Source organism: Dama dama, chromosome 12 (assembly GCF_033118175.1).
Source record: "Dama dama isolate Ldn47 chromosome 12, ASM3311817v1, whole genome shotgun sequence".
Taxonomy (NCBI): domain Eukaryota; kingdom Metazoa; phylum Chordata; class Mammalia; order Artiodactyla; family Cervidae; genus Dama; species Dama dama.
Window position 1 is genome coordinate 89164011 of NC_083692.1, and position 19862 is coordinate 89183872.

Below are 19862 nucleotides of genomic sequence, written 5' to 3' on the forward strand. Positions count from 1 at the left end.
CATGTGGGTCGTTACTTGTCCAAGATCACACGTCAGAATTAGCAATAGAACCAGTACTATACTTTTGGCCTCTGATCAGGCTATTGGGGCTCAGCTTTTGTCCACGGACCAGCAGAGTTCCTAGGGTCTTCACTCGGTTCACACTTTGCCTTCACTTAGTTCAGACTAAAGCTGCTTAATGGATTGGCTCTGACTATAATTGAACCAGACTTGGTCTAGCTACAGAATCTCTGTGCCAAAATCTGGGGGCCAGGAGGCTCCAGGAGAAAAAGCAAACCAGGTCTGTGCCTTGGATCTGCTTAGGGGCTGTCTTTACTCAATATCCTTCCTCCACCCATCCGCTTCTACCCCAACAGCTCCTGTCCAGGATGATGCTCAGGGAAGCAGAGCTCCTAAACCCTTGCTTACACCCGCACCCACACCCACACACATTCACACGGGGAGAAAGACATATATATATATGAGTGAATGAGTGTTAGTCACTCAGTCATGTCCAACTCTTTGCAGCCCCATGGAGTCCGCAAGGCTCCTCTGTCCATGGAATTCTCCAGGCAAGAATACTGGAGTGGCTGGCCATTCCCTCCTCCAGGGGAACTTCCTGACCCAGGGATCGAAACCCAGGTCTCCTCTACTGCAGGCAGATTCTGTACCATCTGAGCCACCAGGGAAGCCCATATATATATACACATAGGCACATATTATGGCATACACACAGGCACGTACTATAGAGAAAGGCACAAACACACACAAGCATGCACGCACAGCTGAATGAGTGTGCCCTACAGCACTGTGGGATCATTTCCATACAGGGCTTTTTCCTCTGAAATCATGATGTCTTCTCCCTATGTCCTCCCAGTACTGAGTCTAGAGCCTGCTCCAAACAGGTGCTCGTTGATAGTGGGTGGAGAGAGGGAGCTGACGCTGGTGTGGAGGGCCATATGAGCCAGGCCTCCATCTCCAGGCCCCGCATAAGGCAGAAAGCCCAGCCTAGGCCCGTTGAGCCTGGGATGTAAGGCAAACCTTGGCAACTCCTGCGGTCTCCCTGGTTCACCCTCTCCCCATCTTGTGCCTTCACCCAGGACTCTCTCCTTGGGTGGTCCATAAACCAGCCCATCAAAATCACCTGGGAGCTTGTCAGAAATGCAAAGTCTCCAAAGGAAAAAAAAAAAAAGCAAAGTCTCAGGCCTCACTTCAGATCTACTGAACCAGAAAGCCTGGGTGTGGGGTCCAGCATCTGTGCTTTCACAAGCTCTGCAGGGGTTTCTGATGCATGCTACAATTATAGAACTGCTGCCTGTGAGGAGAGGCAAGCTCATGTCACGGGGGGAGGCAGCTAAAGTCTGGAAACACGAGCAGCTGCTTATGCCACCTGTGTGTAAGGTGGCTGCTCATTGCTGGTGGGTGCCCGTACCCAAAGTACTCTCACTGAACACACACACTCTCTCTCACACACACACACTCGCACATATATGAGCATCTGGCATGATCTCAGAGAATCCATATGCAGGGATTCCTCTCAGATCCATTGGGTATAGGCAGGCACCCAAATGAAGGCAGGAAGGGGTAAAAGAACTGTTGTTCTCCTCCTGGCCCCACAATCCCTCTGCCCCTTGTCCCTTCGGAGGGTCCCTGAGTGCTCCCTCAGAGCCACAGAGGCCGAGTAGTTGCCCAGTCAGACAAGGCAGCCCGGGTTGAGAGGCCAGGTGATCCGTGTGCCTAAGAGAACTCGGGGTATGTGCTAAGGGCAGCAAAGTTCTTTCTCTGCATAGGTGGGCCGGGGCCAGGGAATGTTGGGGATCAGCAGGCAAAGCTTAGGCAAGAGCATACCACCCCGAGCCATGAAGCGCCACCCACACGTAGAATTCCCCAGAATTGGCCCCTCCCCAGGGCTGCTGCCCGAGCCCCTGCCTCCCCACCCATCCCTCTGCTCTGGTGTATGGAGCCCCCGGGCAGCTGCCCAGCTGGCCCATCCCCAGGCCCTGCGGCATCTCCCCCTGAGGGTCTGGAAGTGAAATCGGGCCTCTGGAAGCCGCTGGGGATGTGGGGAGGGGAGGAGAAGGCTGAGCTTCCTCAGGCTCAGATCTGGTTTCGCGGCTGCTTCCCGTGGCGCACTGCCACAGGCTGAGCCTCCAGCTGTGCTATATAAGGCCCGGTGGCTGGCCTGCTGGAGAGAGGAAAGCGTGGAGCCCCCAGCTGAGGAGTCCTGCTCAAGACACGGTGAGCCCCACTCCTGTTCTCCTTAGCCCGCCCCTGCACCCCTCAGCCTGGCTCAGCTGCCCCTGGGCACCCCTGGCCAGCTGCCTCACTTCCCGCAGACAAGACTCGCCTTTCTTCCTTGGAGCTGGCCCCAAGTCCTCTCCCTCCCCGACGTGAGGAGAGGGGCCCTCAGAGGGCCCCTGTCAGGGTCTCTTACCTCTGGGTACTTTCCCTTTCTCCTGCGGTCAGCCAGCCTTCTTCGTCGGAGCGCTCTGAGACCTGCGGATTGGGGAGCCTCACCAGCAGAGCTTATGCTGAGGAAACTTCCGTGGGCTGCCAGATGGGAAATGGTTTTTCCACAAGGTGCCTCAAGCCACTTTGGCTCCAGACAGTCCCAGAGCAGTCCCAGACTGAGGGCCGTGCAGGCCCTGGGGAGCGCTCAGCCCTGGGCTCAGAGCCCACAAGAGCTGGAGGCCCTGGAGACCCTGCACTCCGTTCTCAGGGCTGAGAGACAGGTAGCGGAGTTAGCGGCCTTAGAGCTGGATGGTCTGCAGCGTGGGCTTGGTCTGTTCTTCTTCTGGGACAACTAAGTGCTTTTGAATCTTTTTTTCCAGAAAGGAGGACTCTCCCTTTTCTCACCACACCCTGGACTTTGGAGGTTGAAGTGAATCCCTCTTGAATTTCCAGGCACTGGTCAGAATCTGGGTTGGCCAGAGGTCTGGGGAGAGAGAAAATTGAGCGGGAGCCTGGGTCCTGGCCCTATTACCAGGCCTCTTGGAGAACAAGGGGAGCTCCTCTTCCTGTCCCTGCAGCCCCTAACCCCCACTCAGCAGTTACTGGGGGGCCCTGGCCTCTCCCGTGGGTCCCCTCTGCTCTCCTCCAGCAGGCTCCTGGCTGTGTGACTCCTAGGCAGGCCAGAAATGTGTTCCATCTGCAGCCTGTGAGCATCTGGGAATGTGTTCATGGAGCTGGTGTGTCTGAATCATCTGCACCCTCCAGCTTGCCGGTCCTGTGAGAGGCTGCTGTGGTGGGGCTGGGGCTGCCCAGCCTTCATATGTAGCCCTGTCATGCAGGAACGTGAGTCCCACCAAGGGCAGCAAAACAGGTCCCCAAGCCTGGGTCTTGAAAGTGAGTCACCCAGAGGATGCTGGGGGTGAGCCCAGGCACCCACTTACTGGCAAGGAAACATCTCACCCCGACTGTCCCTTATGTCCCATCTCGAGGTGGGGTCCTAGCACCTGGACTTGGGGTTTGAATCCAGGTCTGCCTCATGTGAATGAGATTCTGACTCTCTGCCTCTTCCAATCTGCCCAGATTTGCAATGTGGGCAGGTATCATCCTCACAAGACTTCATTCTGTCCACCTTTCACCTTTGATAGGTCAAGAAATAGTTCTGGGGACTTCCCTGGTAGTCCAGTGGTGAAGATTCCATACTTCCAATGCAGGAGGTGCAGGTTCAATCCCTGGTTGGGTTACTAAGACCCCACATGTGGCAAGGTGCAGCCAAAAAAATAAATGAATAAAAAAGTTTTTAAAAGAAAGAAAAGAAATAGTTCTGCTCAAAACCTCGGAGTCAACTCAGAGATATGGAACCTGACGAGCTTTGTTTCCTTGCAGGTCACTGATCTGAGAAACTTCTCAGGGATTGCATTCCAGGGACTCCAACTCTGTGAAGGAATCCTCACTCAGCTCCTGCCACGTTCCCCACAGAACCGGGGGAAAGATGGCGGGGACCAAGGCCTGCATGTTCTTTCTCCTAGTTTTGGAGATCACCTCAGCGTTGGGTACAGGCTAAGTATCTCCTGTCTCTCTAAGCTGCTACTTGCCATAGGGAAGTCACATTTGGTCTGGGACCCAACTCTGCACCTGCCTTAAACTATAGCCGTGGCACTAAGACCCGAGGCTGGTTTATCTATTTATTCATAGTTTATACCCTGCTTGTTTTCCTAAAGGGTTTGAGATAGGTCCCAATGTTAAAACTCACAGGACAGAATCTTTTAAATGAGGAGAGGGATAAGCTGTCATTCAGAAGGAGGAAAAAAGATAAAGAGGGTCACCACTGCCCCCTGAGTGCTAAATTTAGCTCTGAGCTTCCTGATAGCCAAAGCAAAAGGAATCCCTGAGTTCTCACATCTGGATTTAGGGTGAAATCTGATTTTAGTTTCATGAAAATTCATTTAGACCCTGTAGCCAAATTTCACAGAGATACTAGAACCTCTTCTGGCCTCCTTGTCCTTGGACCCCATTCTCTGGTGACTGCAAGTTTGCCAGGGAATATGTGGAGAGAATTTGCCCGGTGGGCTCCCCGAGGCATCTGAGCATCAGAGCTCACAGCACCAGGCTGCATACTCTCTCCCACCTCCCTTTCTTTCTCTGATTTCTAGCCACATACTCAGGTAAAGCAAAAAATGCTCAGAATTCTCCTTAGAGCTATGAGCACTGCAGGCTTTGTGACTGCAGATGCAGGAACAAGGGCTGTCTGAGCATCTTGCCAAACCCTCTATGTGCCCACCTCCTGCCTTGCTCTTTCTACCCTGACAGCTGGTGGTGATGAAGATGATTGACACTCAGCAATCTGAAGGGAAATCAGATTAATTTGATTAAAAGAGCTACCATCACCCCCAGTTAAGCAGCAAAGAGAATACTAATTTGACTCTCTCATGAGAGTGAATTGCCTTTTGAAGCTTTTGCAGGCCTCTGCTGTCCTCTCACCTTTCTGTTTTGGAGCCTCCAACTCAGCCTCAGGTGGGTTGGGCCTGGAGGCTCACTGCCTGTGGCTCAGAGGTCCCCATACCCTTCCTCAGGGAGAGTTTGCCAGCTGCGGTCAGAAAACTAAAGGACTGGGACTTCCCTGGTGGCCAGTGGTTACGACTTCATACTTCCTGTGCAGAGGCGCTGACTCAGTCCCTGACTGGGGAACTAAGCTCCCACAGGCTGCGTGGTGTGGCAAAAAAAAAAAAAAAAATTAAAGGTCCACTCCTCCAGCCAGATTCTATGAGGGTGAGGGTGGATTCCCAAAGTCAAACTTTGCCAGGAGAAGGGAAACGGACATCTGTTGTCTAGGTCTTGAGCTAAATGGAGTTGCTAATACTTTATTCAGCAAACATTCTGTGCTAGGCATTATTCTAAGTGGATTTTATGAAGAAGCGTAATTAATCCCTATAATCATCTGAGATGGGGACTATTATTACCCTTACTTTATGATGAGAGGTCAGATGAGTTAAGTACCTGGCCCAAGGTCACACAGTCAGGAAGTGGCAGTGTCTGGGGCTCACAGTCTCAATCGCCAGGTACTTCAGAGACTTTGTGTTTCCTTATGGAATCCTCATGCCAACTGGACCACCACATGTGCGGTGGAAACTAATATCTCTGTTTTACAAGATGAGGAAAGTAAGGTTCCATTCTGCCAAGAAGGATGGGCTCAGATCCTACAGGAGGAGCCCTGGCTGCCTTGCAGCATCCCCTGGTCCATTTTCTAGAACAAACGCGAAAAGAGAACCACACTGGTTGAGCATGCACTGCATGCCAGGTCCCTTTAGCTTCACCATCACCTTGAAAAGGCATCATGACCCTGTGATGCAGTGATTGTTGGCACAGCTCTATTTAAAAAAAATAATAATTTATTTTAATTGGAGGCTAATTACTTTACAATATTGTGGTGCTTTTTGCCATACATTGACATGAATCAGCCATGGATGTACATGTGTCCCCCCATTGTGAACCCCCCTCCCTCTTCCTTCCCCACCCCACCCCACCCCATCCCTCTGGGTTGTCACTGGCTTTGAGTGCCCTGCTTCATTCATCGAACTTGCACTGGTCATTTATTTTACATATGATAATATACATGTTTCAATGCTATTCTCTCAAATCATCCCACCCTTGCCTTCTCTCACACAGCCCCAAAGTCTGCTCTTTACATCTGTGTCTCTTTTGCTGTCTTGCATAGATGGTCGGTCATTGCTGTCTTCTAAATTCCATATATATATGTGTTCATACACTGTATTGGTGTTTCTCTTTCTGACTTACTTCACTCTCTATAATAGTTTCCAGTTTCATCCATCTCATTAGAACTGACTCAAATGTGTTCTTTTTTGTAGCTGAGTAACATTCCACTGTGTATATGTACCACAACTTCCTTATCCATTCGCCTGCTGATGGACATCTAGGTTGCTTCCATGTCCTAGCTATTGTAAACAGGGTAAAACTCTATTTTATGAGGAAACAAATTTAAAAGAATAAAGCTTTTGAGGTCATATAGCCAGTCAATGGCAGAGTGAGACTCTGAACCCACGCCCAGCACTCACGTTCCATCCCCCACATCACACTGCTTCCCTACATCCTGAGAGGCTAGTAGCAGGGCCCTGCTGGACCCCTGTAACTTTCTTGACTTCTCACTTCTCCTCCTGGCCCTCAGGGAGGCAGATGATGCTCACTCAGTCAGTAAGAAGAGTCCAGCCTGGGAAGAGGACCTCAGGTGTCTTTGCCAAGCCTGCTAACCTCCTGGACAGTGAGTTGTGGCTGGAGCAGGGAGCATGGGGGTGAGGGGGTTGCTCTTAACTGAGCTTGTTAAGAGAATCTCTGCAGTCGGGGGGGTGGGGGGCGGGCAATGTCAGGGTTCCATAGACAAAATGCTTTGCTCAGTTGTGTCCAACTCTTTGCAATCCTTTGGACTGTAGCCTGCCAGGCTCCTTTGTCCATGGGATTTTTCAGGCAAGAATACCAGAGTGGATTGCCATTCCCTTCTCCAGCAGATCTTCCTGACCCAGGGATTGAACCCATTGCAGGCAGATTCTTTTACCCACTGAGCCATTTGGGAACTTCCACAGAAATCTACTTTTAAAAGGCATTTGAGGACTTCCCTGACATCCAGTGGTTAGGACTCAGTGCTTCCCCTGCAGGGAGTCTGGGTTCAATCCCTGGTCAGGGAACTTAAAAAAAAGGGGGGTACTTGGCCAACATCTCTGTCCAGGCAGAGGGACCGAGTATATAGGACAGCTCAGAAGCATGAAGCTGCCTGATAGGTCCCAGGAATGCTGTAGGGCTTGCTGGGGCCAAAGTGCACACAGGCTGGCAGGGAGAGAGCAGAGAGAGGAGGCTGGAGGTACCAGGTCATCAGCCCCTAAATACCTGGCTAAGGGGGTTAAAGCTGGGAGCGACGTGGCCCCGGCTGCATGGAGAAAGCTCACCCTGACTGCAGTATTGGAGAGGAGTGGGGATGGATTGGGGAAGCTGGAGGTAGACACCAGGCAGGAAGTCACTGACATGGTATAACCAGGCTGCTGAGAATCTTTGGCAGCGGGGTGTGCAGAAGGGTGAGAGAGTCTAGAAACGCTGCACAGAGAGACGTGATGGGGCCTGAGACCAGTGAGGGGCAGGTGAGGGGTAGTGGGGATGACGCCCGGCGTTGAGCTCACCAGGGGCTCCCACCTGGCTCCCACCTGGCTCTCTCTGGCTCTCTCTCAGGTCCCGGGGAGTGGACGACCTGGTTCAACATTGACCACCCGGGTGGGCAGGGTGACTACGAACGGCTGGATGCCATTCAGTTCTACTATGGGGACCGGGTGTGCGCTCGGCCCCTGCGGCTAGAGGCTCGAACCACCAGCTGGACACCTGCGGGCAGCACTGGCCAAGTGGTCCACGGCAGCCCCCTCGAGGGCTTCTGGTGCCTCAACAGGGAGCAGCGACCCGGCCAGAACTGCTCTAATTACACTGTGCGCTTCCTCTGCCCTCCAGGTGAGCCTGGCCAGCCCCCGCTCCCTACTTCTCACCAGCCTCCCCACAGGGGGAGGCCAGGGCCTGCATCTGGCTGTGGAAACTCTGTATGTCGCACACATACACATGCTTCAACTCCACAATAACCCATTAGTTCCATGAGAGCCATAATGTTCCCAATAGTGTTCTGTGTTGATGGATAGTTTCCTTTCAATCCATTTTACTGATGGGGAAGACCACAGGCTCTGGAGTTGGACTGCTTTGAATCTGGGCCCACTGTCTCTACTGTGTTCCTTAGGCAGATTTTCTGAAACTCTCTGAGCCTCAGGTTTCTCACATGTGGAAGAGAGGTATTAATATACCTTCATGGGGGGTTTTGGGCTTCCCTAGTGGCTCAGACAGTAAAGAATCTGCCTGTAATTCAGGAGACCTGTGTTCAATCCCTGGGTCAGGAAGATCCCCTGGAGAAGGGAATGGCAGTATTCTCGCCTGGAGAATTCCATGGACAGAGAAGCCTGGTGGGCTACAGTTCATGGGGTCGCAAAGAGTTGGACGTGACTGAGCGACTAACATTTTCACTTTATGGAGGTTTTTATGAGGATTAAATTAGATAATAAATGCAGAGGGCTTAACGCAGGTGAACGCCCACTAAGTTTTCATTTCTATTTTAGTTCCTCTGTGCCAGACACTGCTAGTTATCTCCATTACTCAACTTTCACAACTGACTGTGAGGAATCTCTATTTTGACAAGTTATTCCAGGTTCACAGAGGTTAGGGAACTTCTTGGAATGACACAGCTGGTCAGTGGAATGCTGGGATTTAAACCCAGGCCTGTGTTCGCAGAGTTCAAGGGTTCATGCTCTTTCTGTCCTCTGTCCCCATGCTGGGTAATTCAGAGCCAGCTGCAGGCCTGTCCATTACTGACTGTGCATCCTGCCTTCCTGGGGGTCCGCCATTGCACGTGGCCTGACCCTGAAGGCTCAGGTGGCAGTGGCAGTCACCTGGATCGGGCACCCAGGCTGGGCAATGTCTCAGGGTGAGGTTCGAGGCCCCCGTTTTCTTGCACACAGGCCTCAGATCAAGGATGAGGAGTGTAGGCAGAGGGGCCTTGATGTTGCTGAGGCCCCTGGTCTTGACTTCCCAGGGCCCCTTCTGCAGGAGCAGGAGCTGTTTTCACACAGGGAGAGAGTAAAGATGGTGCTGTCCTCCACATGCAAGGACAGCACATCAAAGTCCCAGCTCTTGGCCAGTAAGTCCCTCTCAGGGGCACCTATAGCCCATTTGGTGGTGTCATTGTGAAAATTAAGAGACATCACTTCCTCAAGTCTCTTGGTGTCCATCTGTTGGAAAAATCCTTGCAGGAAATATAAATATCAAAGACATCTAGGATGTAAATGGAGGCGTGGATCTCTGAGAAAAAGCAGCCTCAGGGTCGGGCATCCTGATGGAGTCCCCTTGGGAGGGAAGTCAGACCGCCTGCTGGTCTTCTTTGTAGGATCCTTGCGCCGAGACACGGAGCGCAGCCTCTGGAGTCCATGGTCTCCCTGGAGCAAGTGTTCTGCTGCTTGTGGTCACCCTGGGGTCCAGACCCGATCACGCACCTGCTTGGCGGAGACGGTGTCACTGTGCAGTGAGGCCACCGAAGAGGGCCGGCATTGCATGGAACAGGCCTGTTCAGGTACCACCCCTACTCCTGGTACCAGGTAGGGTAGGGGCTGGGGCTGAAATAGCCTAGAAGAGGTTAGAGAATCAGACTGAGACAGGTTCATTCATTCATTCATCCACGCATCAAGTAACTCTGTGCACTGATGGGGGATTTAGGGGCTAATGTGGAAGCACAGAGCAGGATCAATCATCGTCACTTAGGGGACTTAGTTCCGTCTTCCTAGAGGAGGTGTCCTGAGCTAAGTCTTGAAGGATGAGTAGGAATTAGTTACGAAGGCTGCTAAGGGAGGGTAACAAAGGCCTAAGGATGAGAGGGAGCATATGAGACTCTGCAGGTGGGACATGGCTGAAGGAGGGCCAGAATCCATACATGCCCTCCTGATGTGGCCTCTTTTTCCACAGCCTGTGACCTTACCTGCCCCATGGGCAAGCCGAATGCTGAGTGTGATGCGTGCATGTGTCAGGACTTCGTGCTCTATGGGGCTGTCTCCCTCCCTGGGGGTGCCCCAGCCTCAGGGGCTGTTGTCTACCTCCTGAGCAAGACACCTAAGCTACTGACCCGGACGGACAGCAGTGGGAGGTTCCGAGTCCCTGGGTTGTGTCCCGATGGCAAAAGCATCCTGAAGATCACAAAGACCAAGTTTGTGCCTATCCACCTCATGGTGCCTAAGACTGGACTGAAGGCAGCCACCATCAGGGCGGAGTTCGTGAGGGCAGGTACTGAAGTTCTCTGGGGTCGGGCTGGGGAGGAAGGCTGGACTTTTAAATACAAGAATTCTAGTACTCAGAGCTGGCTTCCCAGCTTTCCCAGAGTAAAACCAAAAAATCCACAAGTTCCAACATCATCTGGCTCCCCACCCCCCACCCATTACTTACCTTCTCTCCTCTTCTCTCCTCTCCTATTACAGTCCCCACCACCCCCACTGAGTCACTCTACTACAGTTACAAAGGCTTCCTATCTATTCCTCAACTACACAGGTGCACACCTGCCCCAGGGCCTTTGCACTTGCTATATACTCTGCTTGGAGTATTCTTCCCCCAGATAGCGGCATGGCTTGCTCCCTCAGATGTATAAGTTCTTTCCTGCCAACTTATCTAAAAGAGTCAATGACAGTATAGTGTAAGGCTTGGAGGTCGTAGAGAGAGAGGCTGGGGAAATTCAGAAACAGTGCAGAATGGCCAGAAAATTCTGCTGGAATCAGAAGACAAGGTACTGCACTATTCACAACAGCCAGCTCTGTCTCAAGGGCGATGCTGGGGAATCTTGCCTGGTACAGAGTCCCCTTGGCTCACCACTGCCTCACCCAGATACTGCCCAAGACGCTACGGGAGCGGGTCCCATCTGAGTGGATGGAGGGAGTGGACTCTGTTAGGGCCATTAGAAGTGGGCTAGGGTGTATGTGTGAAATTGTACAATTTTAACACATGTCAAAATACCTGAGGGAGCAAGGCTCTGGAGAACCTGTCACAAAGAAAAACCCCAGACACAATTTCTCATCCCTGTCTCAGAAACGCCATACATTGTGATGAACCCTGAGACGAAGGCGCGAAGAGCCGGGCAGAGCGTGTCCCTATGCTGTAAGGCCACAGGGAAGCCCAAACCAGACAAGTATTTCTGGTGAGTATGCTGTCACGTATCTGGCCTGATTCTCCTCATGGAAAACCAGAGCTTTCTTGCACTGGGTCTGGAGTTGTCAATCATGACAATAACCAGCAGAATAAAGTTACAGGTAAGGCTCTGGTGTGGCTTCCCAGGCACTGCAGTGGTGAAGAGCCTGCTGCCAGTGCAGGGAATGCAGGAGACGTGGGTTCGATCCCTGGGTCAGGAAGATCCCCTGGAGTAGGAGACGGCAACGCACTCCAGGATTCTTGCTTGGAAAATTCCATGGACAGAAGAGCTTGGAAGGCTACAGTCCACGTGGTCACAAAGAGTCGGATGTGACTGAGCGTGCATGCACCCCCACACACAAAGCCCTGGTCCATCATCAGGGAATGGACACTTAAAAGTGGGGTCCAGTTGGGGACTTCTCTGGTGGTCCAGTGGTAAAGACTGCAAGGGGTGTAGTTTTGATCCCTTGTCAGGGAACTAAGATTCTAATATGCAGTGTGGTTCAGCCAAAAAAAAATGTTTTTTTTTAAAGTTGGGGCCAATAGGGTTGAGGCCACTCAGACAACCAGCAAGCCCTGTTGTCCTATTGAAGCTGGGGTCCCTACAGAGCCGCTGTGGTCTTAGGGTCCTGACTCTATATCCTTGGGACACAGAACCAGGTTTCCCAGTCCTAACTTCCCAAAGGCAAACAAGGTTAGAGTCCCCAGTGGCTGTCCTTTACACTTCACAAACATTTTACAGCCATTATCTTATGTGACCCTCTCAACAATTCTATCAGAGAAGGCAATGGCACCCCACTCCAGTACTCTTGCCTGGAAAATCCCATGGATGGAGGAACCTGGTGGGCTGCAGTCCATGGGGTCGCGAAGAGTCGGACATGACTGAGTGACTTCACTTTCACTTTTCACTTTCGTGCATTGCAGAAGGAAATGGCAACCCACTCCAGCGTTTTTGCCTGGAGAATCCCAGGGACGGGGGAGCCTGGTGGGCTGCCGTCTATGGGGTTTCACAGAGTCGGACACCACTGAAGTGGCTTAGCAGCAGCAGCAGCAATAATTCTACGGATCAGCTAGGAATCATGGCATCTATTTCATATGAATGGAACAGGAAGTTGAAGCTCAGAGGTGAAAGGATTCGTCCAAGGGTCCATAGCCAGCCAGCAGAGGGGCTGAGACTGAGAAGCAAGTCCCCTGGCTCCCAGGCCAGTCAGTGCTCTTGAATGAGCCAAGTCAGTTGCAGAGTTGGCATCTGCAGGGACCTGTCCATCATCTGCCTGGCTCCTGACACTGTCCTTAAGAATACCAGCCTTTCCACTGCCCCCTCAGGCTGTGCCTCTCCATCCCTTGCAGGTACCATAACAACACACTGTTGGACCCCTCCCTCTACAAGCATGACAGCAAGCTGGTGCTGAGGAATCTGCAGCGGGACCAGGCCGGGGAGTACTTCTGCAAGGCCCAGAGCGATGCTGGGGCTGCGAAGTCCCGCATCGCCCAGCTGACTGTCATAGGTAAGCCTGGCAGGGCCCCTGGGGAACCCCTGCCACAGCGGGCAGAACCGAACAGTCAAAACGTGGGCTGTCCTGGGCTGTGCGCACTGCTGTGCTTTCTGGGACACAAAGATGGCACAGACCTGGGTCCTACCCTCCCAGATCTGCCACTCCAGGAGGGGTGGAGAAATGAGAGACAAGTCAGTAGAGAGAGAAAAAATGCAGCTGAAACAGGAGATAAGGAGTTGTGGATATTACAGATGAGAAACAGAGAACTTCCAGGTGGGAAGGACTGTTGTGGCTGGTTGCTGGAGGCTTAAACAGTGGTTTTTAGCTTTGGTCACCCACTGGGATCAACTATTGCATTGTTGTTTTTTTTTTTAACTTTTAATTTTGTATTGGGGTATAGCCGATTAGGGCTTCCCTGGTGGCTCAGTGGTAAAGAATCTGCCTGCAATGCAGCAGTTGCAGGAGATGCAGTTTCGATCCTTGGGTCGGGAAGAACCCCTGGAGGAGGGCTTGGCAACCCACCCAGTATTCTTGCCTGGAGAATCTCAAGGACAGAGGAGCCTGGTGGGCTACAGTCCACAGGGTCACAATGAGTCGGACACGACTGAAGTGACTTAGCACGTGTGCACAGATAACTGATTAACGATGTTGTGGTAGTTTCAGGTGAAGAGTGGAGGGACTCAGCCATACGTGTACATTTATCCATTCTCCCTCAAACTCCCTTCCCATCCCGGCTGCCACATAACACGGAGCAGAGTTTCCTGTGTTATACAGTAGGTCCACCTGTGAGTTTTTAAAAAATATTGTTGCCTGGGTTTTACCTCCAGGGAGCTTGATTTTATTGCTTTGGAATGTGGCCTGGGAACACTCAGGTTAAAAGCTCTCCCCAGGAATTCTAATTCGTGGCCAGTATTGTGAACCCCTGATGTTAAACAATGACCAGGGTCTGTGTGTATGGAGGTGGGGGAGTTCCAGATCAAGGGCTAGCGTGAGCAAAGTTAGAGAAGTGGGCAGCTGAGGGGGCTTTACAAGAAAGGGTGACCTGATTAAAGCTGGCTTCTAGAAGTGAGCTGGAGGAGGGGAGACCGGAGGCTGAGACCAGTCAGGAACCTGTACTTGCAAAGTGAGGGGGAAGGAGGATATCTTAGTAATTGGCCTAAACAAAACCAAACAAAAGGCAGGAAGAAATTTGTTGGGAGGAATCTGGAATATTTCACAGACTCCAGTGAGCAACACAGCTGAGGACAGACAGGACACAGGGCACTTGGACCTTGGCGGATGAGATGTGGAACCCTGTCAACAACCGTGGTTCCCAGCTCATTATACCAGTGCTCCCTTCTTGTCACAGTTATTTTTAATACTTCACATGTTTAATATTTTAAACTAAAAAGTAGTTTACTATTCTAAAGCTAAATTTATAGATAATAACTATATGTGATTTTAAGATATCTATATGGACATGCTCCTAATGACGTAAAATGGAAATATAAAAAAATAATTTTAATGCAAAATCATATGTGTTTAAAAACATAAGTGTTCATGACACAAGAACACCCACCAGGAAGTCAGACACTTGCACTTGAATCCAGTCACCATGAATGTGACAACAAGAAATACTGCCGTGTAGCGGGGCATTGTTTCACATTCCTTGGGAAGTTGTAGGGAGGTGATTTTTCTGAGACAAGAAGCAGTTCTTGGTATTTTACCAAGCTAAACAAAGTACAATCTTAGCTTGATTTATATGGTAGTTGCATCCTTCAAAAACTCAGTGCATGGTAAAACCATGTATAAAAAAAACAGGTTCTGATCATTTAAACATGCTTTCCATGTATATGAATGTCTATAGAATATGTGAAAGCAGAATGCAGTAAAATTCTTTATGCCATACAGTGCCAGGCACTGCAGAAAACAGAGCTACAAGCCCACCCCACCCATGATAAGCCAGTAGCACTCCCAGTTTTGGTGGTAATTCAGAACACCCTCACAAATTTTCAAGATCCCTCCAATGAGAACCATTACTTTAGTGGTCTCTTCAAGGAACTCTGTTTCTCCAAGGATAAAATGGAATTAGTAATGGCTATCCATTCTCCCTCAGAGGAGTTCTGTGAGAGCTGGGACCATGCCAGTGCTTTGAAAACCTGAGGTCAGAAAGGTGAGGTTGAGATGCCCTTCGTGTAGGAAAAGGACTTGCATTTAATGTCTGAACTATTTCCCTCCATAGCCCCTGATGAGATTCCTTGCAACCCAACCCCTGAGAGCTACCTTATCCGGCTGCCCCATGACTGTTTCCAGAATGCCACCAACTCCTTCTACTATGATGTGGGTCGTTGCCCTGTCAAGACCTGTGCAGGGCAGCAGGATAATGGGATCAGGTGCCGAGATGCTGTGGAGCACTGCTGTGGGATCTCTAAAACAGAGGAGAGGGAGATCCAGTGCAGCGGGTACACGCTGCCCACCAAGGTGGCCACCGAGTGCAGCTGCCAGCGATGTACGGAGACTCGGAGAATCGTGCGGGGCCGAGTCAGTGCAGCCGACAACGGGGAACCCCTGCGCTTCGGCCACGTGTACATGGGGAATACTCGTGTGAGCATGACTGGCTACAAGGGCACGTTCACTCTCCACGTCCCTCAGGACACAGAGAGGCTGGTGCTCACATTCGTGGACAGGATGCAGAAGTTCGTCAACACCACCAAAGTGCTGCCCTTCAATAAGAAGGGGAGTGCTGTGTTCCATGAGATCAAGATGCTTCGGCGGAAAGAGCCCATCACCTTGGAGGCCATGGAGACCAACATTATCCCCTTGGGGGACATGGCTGGTGAAGACCCTGTGGCTGAGCTGGAGATCCCATCCAAGAGCTTCTACCGGCAGAACGGGGAGCCCTACCTGGGAAAAGTAAAGGCCAGTGTGACCTTCCTGGATCCCCGGAATATTTCCACAGCTACTGCTGCCCAGAGTGACCTGAACTTCATCAATGATGAAGGAGACACTTTCCCTCTTCGGACATATGGCATGTTCTCTGTGGATTTCAGGGATGAAGCCACCTCAGAGTCCCTTAATGTTGGCAAGGTGAAGGTTCATCTTGACTCAACCCAGGTCAAGATGCCAGAGCATGTGTCCATGATGAAACTCTGGTCGCTCAACCCAGACACAGGGCTGTGGGAGGAGGAAGGTGACTTCAAACCTGAAAGCCAAAGGCGGAACAGAAGGGAAGACAGGACCTTCCTGGTGGGCAACATGGAGATCCGTGAGAGGCGGCTTTTTAACCTGGATGTCCCGGAAAGCAGGAGGTGCTTCATCAAGGTGAGGGCCTACCGGAGTGAGAGGTTCTTGCCCAGTGAGCAGATCCAGGGGGTCGTGGTCTCTGTGATCAACCTGGAGCCCAGGACTGGCTTCTCCTCCAACCCCAGGGCCTGGGGCCGCTTTGACAGTGTCCTCACGGGTCCCAATGGGGCCTGCCTGCCTGCCTTCTGTGACGACCAGTCCCCTGATGCTTACTCTGCCTACGTCTTGGCCAGCCTGGCCGGGGAAGAACTGGAAGCAGTGGAGTCTTCTCCCAAATTCAACCCAAATGCAATCGGTGTCCCTCAGCCCTACCTCAACAAGCTCAAGTACCGCCGGACAGACCATGAGGACCCACGGGTCAAGAAGACGGCTTTCCAGATCAGCATGGCCAAGCCAAGGCCCAACTCAGCTGAGGAGGGCAATGGGCCCATCTATGCATTTGAGAACCTCCAGGCATGCGAGGACGCACCACCCAGTGCGGCCCATTTCCGGTTCTACCAGATCGAGGGGGATCGGTACGACTATAACACAGTCCCTTTCAACGATGACGACCCCATGAGCTGGACTGAAGACTACTTGGCCTGGTGGCCCAAGCCAATGGAGTTCAGGGCTTGCTACATCAAGGTGAGGATTGTGGGGCTGCCAGAGATAAATGTGCGGTCCCGTAACATGGGGGGCACCCACCGGCGGACGGTGGGGAAGCTGTATGGAATCCGGGATGTGAGGAGCACACGGGACAGGGACCAGCCCAACGTCTCCTCTGCCTGCTTGGAGTTCAAGTGCAGCGGGATGCTCTACGACCAGGACCGTGTGGACCGCACGCTGGTGAAGGTCATCCCCCAGGGCAGCTGCCAACGAGCCAGTGTAAACTCTATGCTGCATGAGTACCTGGTCAACCACCTACCGCTGGCGGTCAACAACGACACCAGCGAGTACACCATGCTGGCGCCCTTGGACCCACTGGGCCACAACTATGGCATCTACACTGTCACTGACCAGGACCCTCGCACGGCCAAGGAGATTGCGCTCGGCCGGTGCTTTGATGGCACATCCGATGGCTCCTCCAGAGTCATGAAGGCCAATGTGGGAGTGGCCCTCACCTTTAACTGCGTAGAGAGGCAGGTGGGCCGTCAGAGTGCCTTCCAGTACCTCCAGAGCACCCAAGCCCAGCCCTCCCCTGCAAGCAGTGTCAGGGGAAGAGTGCCCTCAAGGAGGCAGCGGGCAAGCCAGGGCAGCCAGCGTGGAGGGGTGGCCTCTCTGAGGTTTCCTGGGGCTGCTCAGCAGCCTCTGAGCGACTGAGGCTTGTGATACTTCCCTTCTCCTGCCATCTCACATGACAGTCGTGTGGGACTGATGCCCAAACTGTCACTCGGTTAATTTAAGCCCATCTGTTCTGGTGCAACTTGCGTGTTTGGTTCTTCATTCCTTCACTTACTTATTGTCTTTGTCTCGTGACCCTGATTGGCATGAAGCCCCTGAAATGTCAGAATAAAGCCCCACTGTCCTGTTCTCTCTCTACAAGAAACACAAGAAATTGGCCATGGGCAAACTCTGTGGCTTCAAGCGTTCTTCATTTAGTGCCCTACCTGGAAATGTCTTTCATTTTATTTTTTGCATGGTTTTGCCCACCTCTAATGATAGCCGGATGTTGAAGGTCAAATAACCAATATAAAGCATATTTCTTGGCCTGGCTCCATAGGATGTAAGCAAGGCCTACATCACAGTTCATACATATAAAAGGTGGTGAAATAAAGAAATAAACTATATTGTTATTGGAAATGTTACTAACATTTCTTTGCTGAATCTGGAACTCCAGTGCATGTTCAGTGTTACAGTGTTGAATATAAGGTAATCATATTTCCTCTGCCAAATCTGGGAAAAACATCACCTGGTATCCACAACTGCACTCCGTTGCTAACTATATTAATTGTTTCCTTTTATATTGTTCTTGCTAGAAGCCCAGTGTGGCCCAGCACAGATGTCAATAAATGCACATTTTGTACTTGATTTTGAGGTCACTGACCTGTCTTTAAACCATTAAAGTGAGCTGACTGCTCAGAGGGACAGAGGGGTCTCTGGAAAATGGTCACAAGGTGGCGTGAGGCATAGCGCCGCCTAACCCCAAAGTTACAGGGCTAGGTGACTAGGCACATATTCTAGTGGTCAAGTTTGTTCTCATGGGTCATATTTTCCATTTGCAGAGAAGAGCAGAGATTCCTGGAGTTGAAAGCATGTTCTGGGCCCCTGAACAAAGCTGAAAACATGTCCTGATTTTCTTTTTTTTTCATCCCTTCCAATACTGGGGAGCTTATACAATGGTTTGGCCCACGGTCCTTTGGCAACCCCTTACGGTGTGCTGCCTTCTCCAGCTGGCTTGGCTGGCCTCACTCAGAAGGATGGGCTTTTTATTTTTTTCATTCCAAGCTCTTCTAAAGATGCCCAGTTTTTCCAGACACCAGACCTCTGTTGTGTATAACAGCCTCTGTCCCTTGAGTAAAACGACTGGTCCAAATGGACAGTTTTTTTTTTTTTGAAAAGGTGTTTGGTTTAAAATAGTATATCAGAGGCCTAGATGGTGCAGAGTGATCCTGGGGGCACCCACAGCCAGGGCTGAGTAAGATGCACTGACTGCCTCTTTGCCAACCTCTCCAGAATCTATTACGAAAGAGGCCAAGGGGTGAGGAGAGGGCACCACTTACAATCAGGACAAAATGCTCTCCCTGATTCCCTGGCAGGCCTGGGGCAGCTCCTTTTGGCCACCTCCAGTCTGGCCTGGGTTTGTACTCTTGGCTCAGCATCTGCCCAGTTCCCAGGGGTTTGGTTCATAATTGACTAGAAATTTCTCTGGCTAGGCACCCCACTCCCATGACCTCTGAGAGTTAGTGTATGCAGGGCTAGGGCCTCGCAGCTCTGTGATTGCTCCTTAACCTACTTCCAGGCTATACTTCCCAGGGAGTGGCTCCCACTGACTTCACTGGGTGGGATGACGGGGGGGAGCGGTTTTGGCTGCCCCTGCCAAGGAGTCAGTGCTCAGTGATCTATAGCACAGTTGCCTCCCTGCTTCAACCTGATCGTCCAGTTTCCTGCAAACTCATCAGAAGGGGTTGCTGGGGAAAGTGGGCTGACTGGGCTCCCAACCCCTGACCTTCTCTTTCTGTTCTCCATTGAGGACCTGAATAAATGGACTCCAGCAAGTGGCAGCTGCTGGAGTCCATTTTTTTTTTTCCTTGCTCACCAGATATTTATTGAGTGCCTATTCTATGCAAAGCCATGTGTGCAAGTAGACAGGTCTTCATGAGTATATAAAATATACTATGTGGACTTTCCAGGTGGTCCAGTGGTTAAGAATCTGCCTTGCAATACAAGGGACGTAGGATTTGATCCCTGGCCTGGGAACTGAGATCCCACATGCCACAGGGCAACTAAATCTGCTCACCACAACTAGGGAATCCTGCATGCCTCAACTAAGACTCAATGCAGCCAAAAAGAGCAAAGAAAATACGCAAACCTACACATAGTGGCACCAGCTTTGGAGGAGTTGGTGGCCAGAGGAGTCTTCTTAGAGGAGGTGATGTCTACTTTGAGGTCTGAATGACAGGAGCTGGTATGCTGAAGGTGTGGTTTGTCAGGAGCAAGGGCCACAAGCAGAAACGGTTTGTGCAAAATCAGGAAGGTGGAGGTTGGGAGGGGAGGGCAGATACCTCTCTTTCAGACAAGGAACACTACTGAGTTGAGCTCATGACACCTACTTTTTAAGCATTTCGCTTCTGCAGACAGATAGTCTTCCTTGCTAGCTGTCTGACTTTGGTTAAGTCATTTTCCTCACCTGTAAATGAAGGGGTTGGAGGACTTCCCTGGTGGTCTAGTGGTTAAGACTGCTTCCACCACAGGGAGCACGGGTTC

General features: G+C 51.4%; 1 protein-coding gene and 1 long non-coding RNA gene across 3 annotated transcripts in view; one reads left to right on the forward strand and one right to left on the reverse strand.

Annotated features, from left to right (window-relative positions):
• LOC133066705 (uncharacterized) overlaps positions 1-2757 on the reverse strand; it is a 46145-nt gene extending 43388 nt beyond the window's left edge. The window contains exon 1 of the long non-coding RNA XR_009695192.1: positions 2414-2757. This is a non-coding gene — a long non-coding RNA (uncharacterized LOC133066705). The remainder of the gene's footprint in view (positions 1-2413) is intronic.
• Positions 1918-17966, forward strand: CILP (cartilage intermediate layer protein). Of its 2 annotated transcripts, XM_061158040.1 has the most exons (9): positions 1918-2217; positions 3814-3980; positions 6611-6703; positions 7660-7929; positions 9404-9586; positions 9976-10290; positions 11083-11191; positions 12532-12689; positions 14899-17966. In XM_061158040.1, exons 2-9 carry the CDS (start codon positions 3920-3922, stop codon positions 17256-17258), a joined length of 3549 nt encoding a protein of 1182 aa, XP_061014023.1. In that variant the 5' UTR covers positions 1918-2217; positions 3814-3919; the 3' UTR covers positions 17259-17966. The 2 variants fall into 2 exon arrangements, with proteins under 2 accessions (XP_061014023.1, XP_061014024.1); XM_061158041.1 differs by lacking the exon at positions 7660-7929.
• Positions 17967-19862: the final 1896 nt, after the last annotated feature.

What these genes read in the sequence shown, in the direction of transcription:
- CILP (XM_061158040.1), top strand. Translation starts at nt 3,920, where the DNA reads ATGGCGGGGACCAAGGCCTGCATGTTCTTTCTCCTAGTTTTGGAGATC. An exon ending in CATGGAACAGGCCTGTTCAG is followed by an intron (nt 9,587 to 9,975) that starts GTACCACCCCTA and finishes CTTTTTCCACAG; the next exon opens with CCTGTGACCTTACCTGCCCC. An exon ending in AAACCAGACAAGTATTTCTG is followed by an intron (nt 11,192 to 12,531) that starts GTGAGTATGCTG and finishes CATCCCTTGCAG; the next exon opens with GTACCATAACAACACACTGT.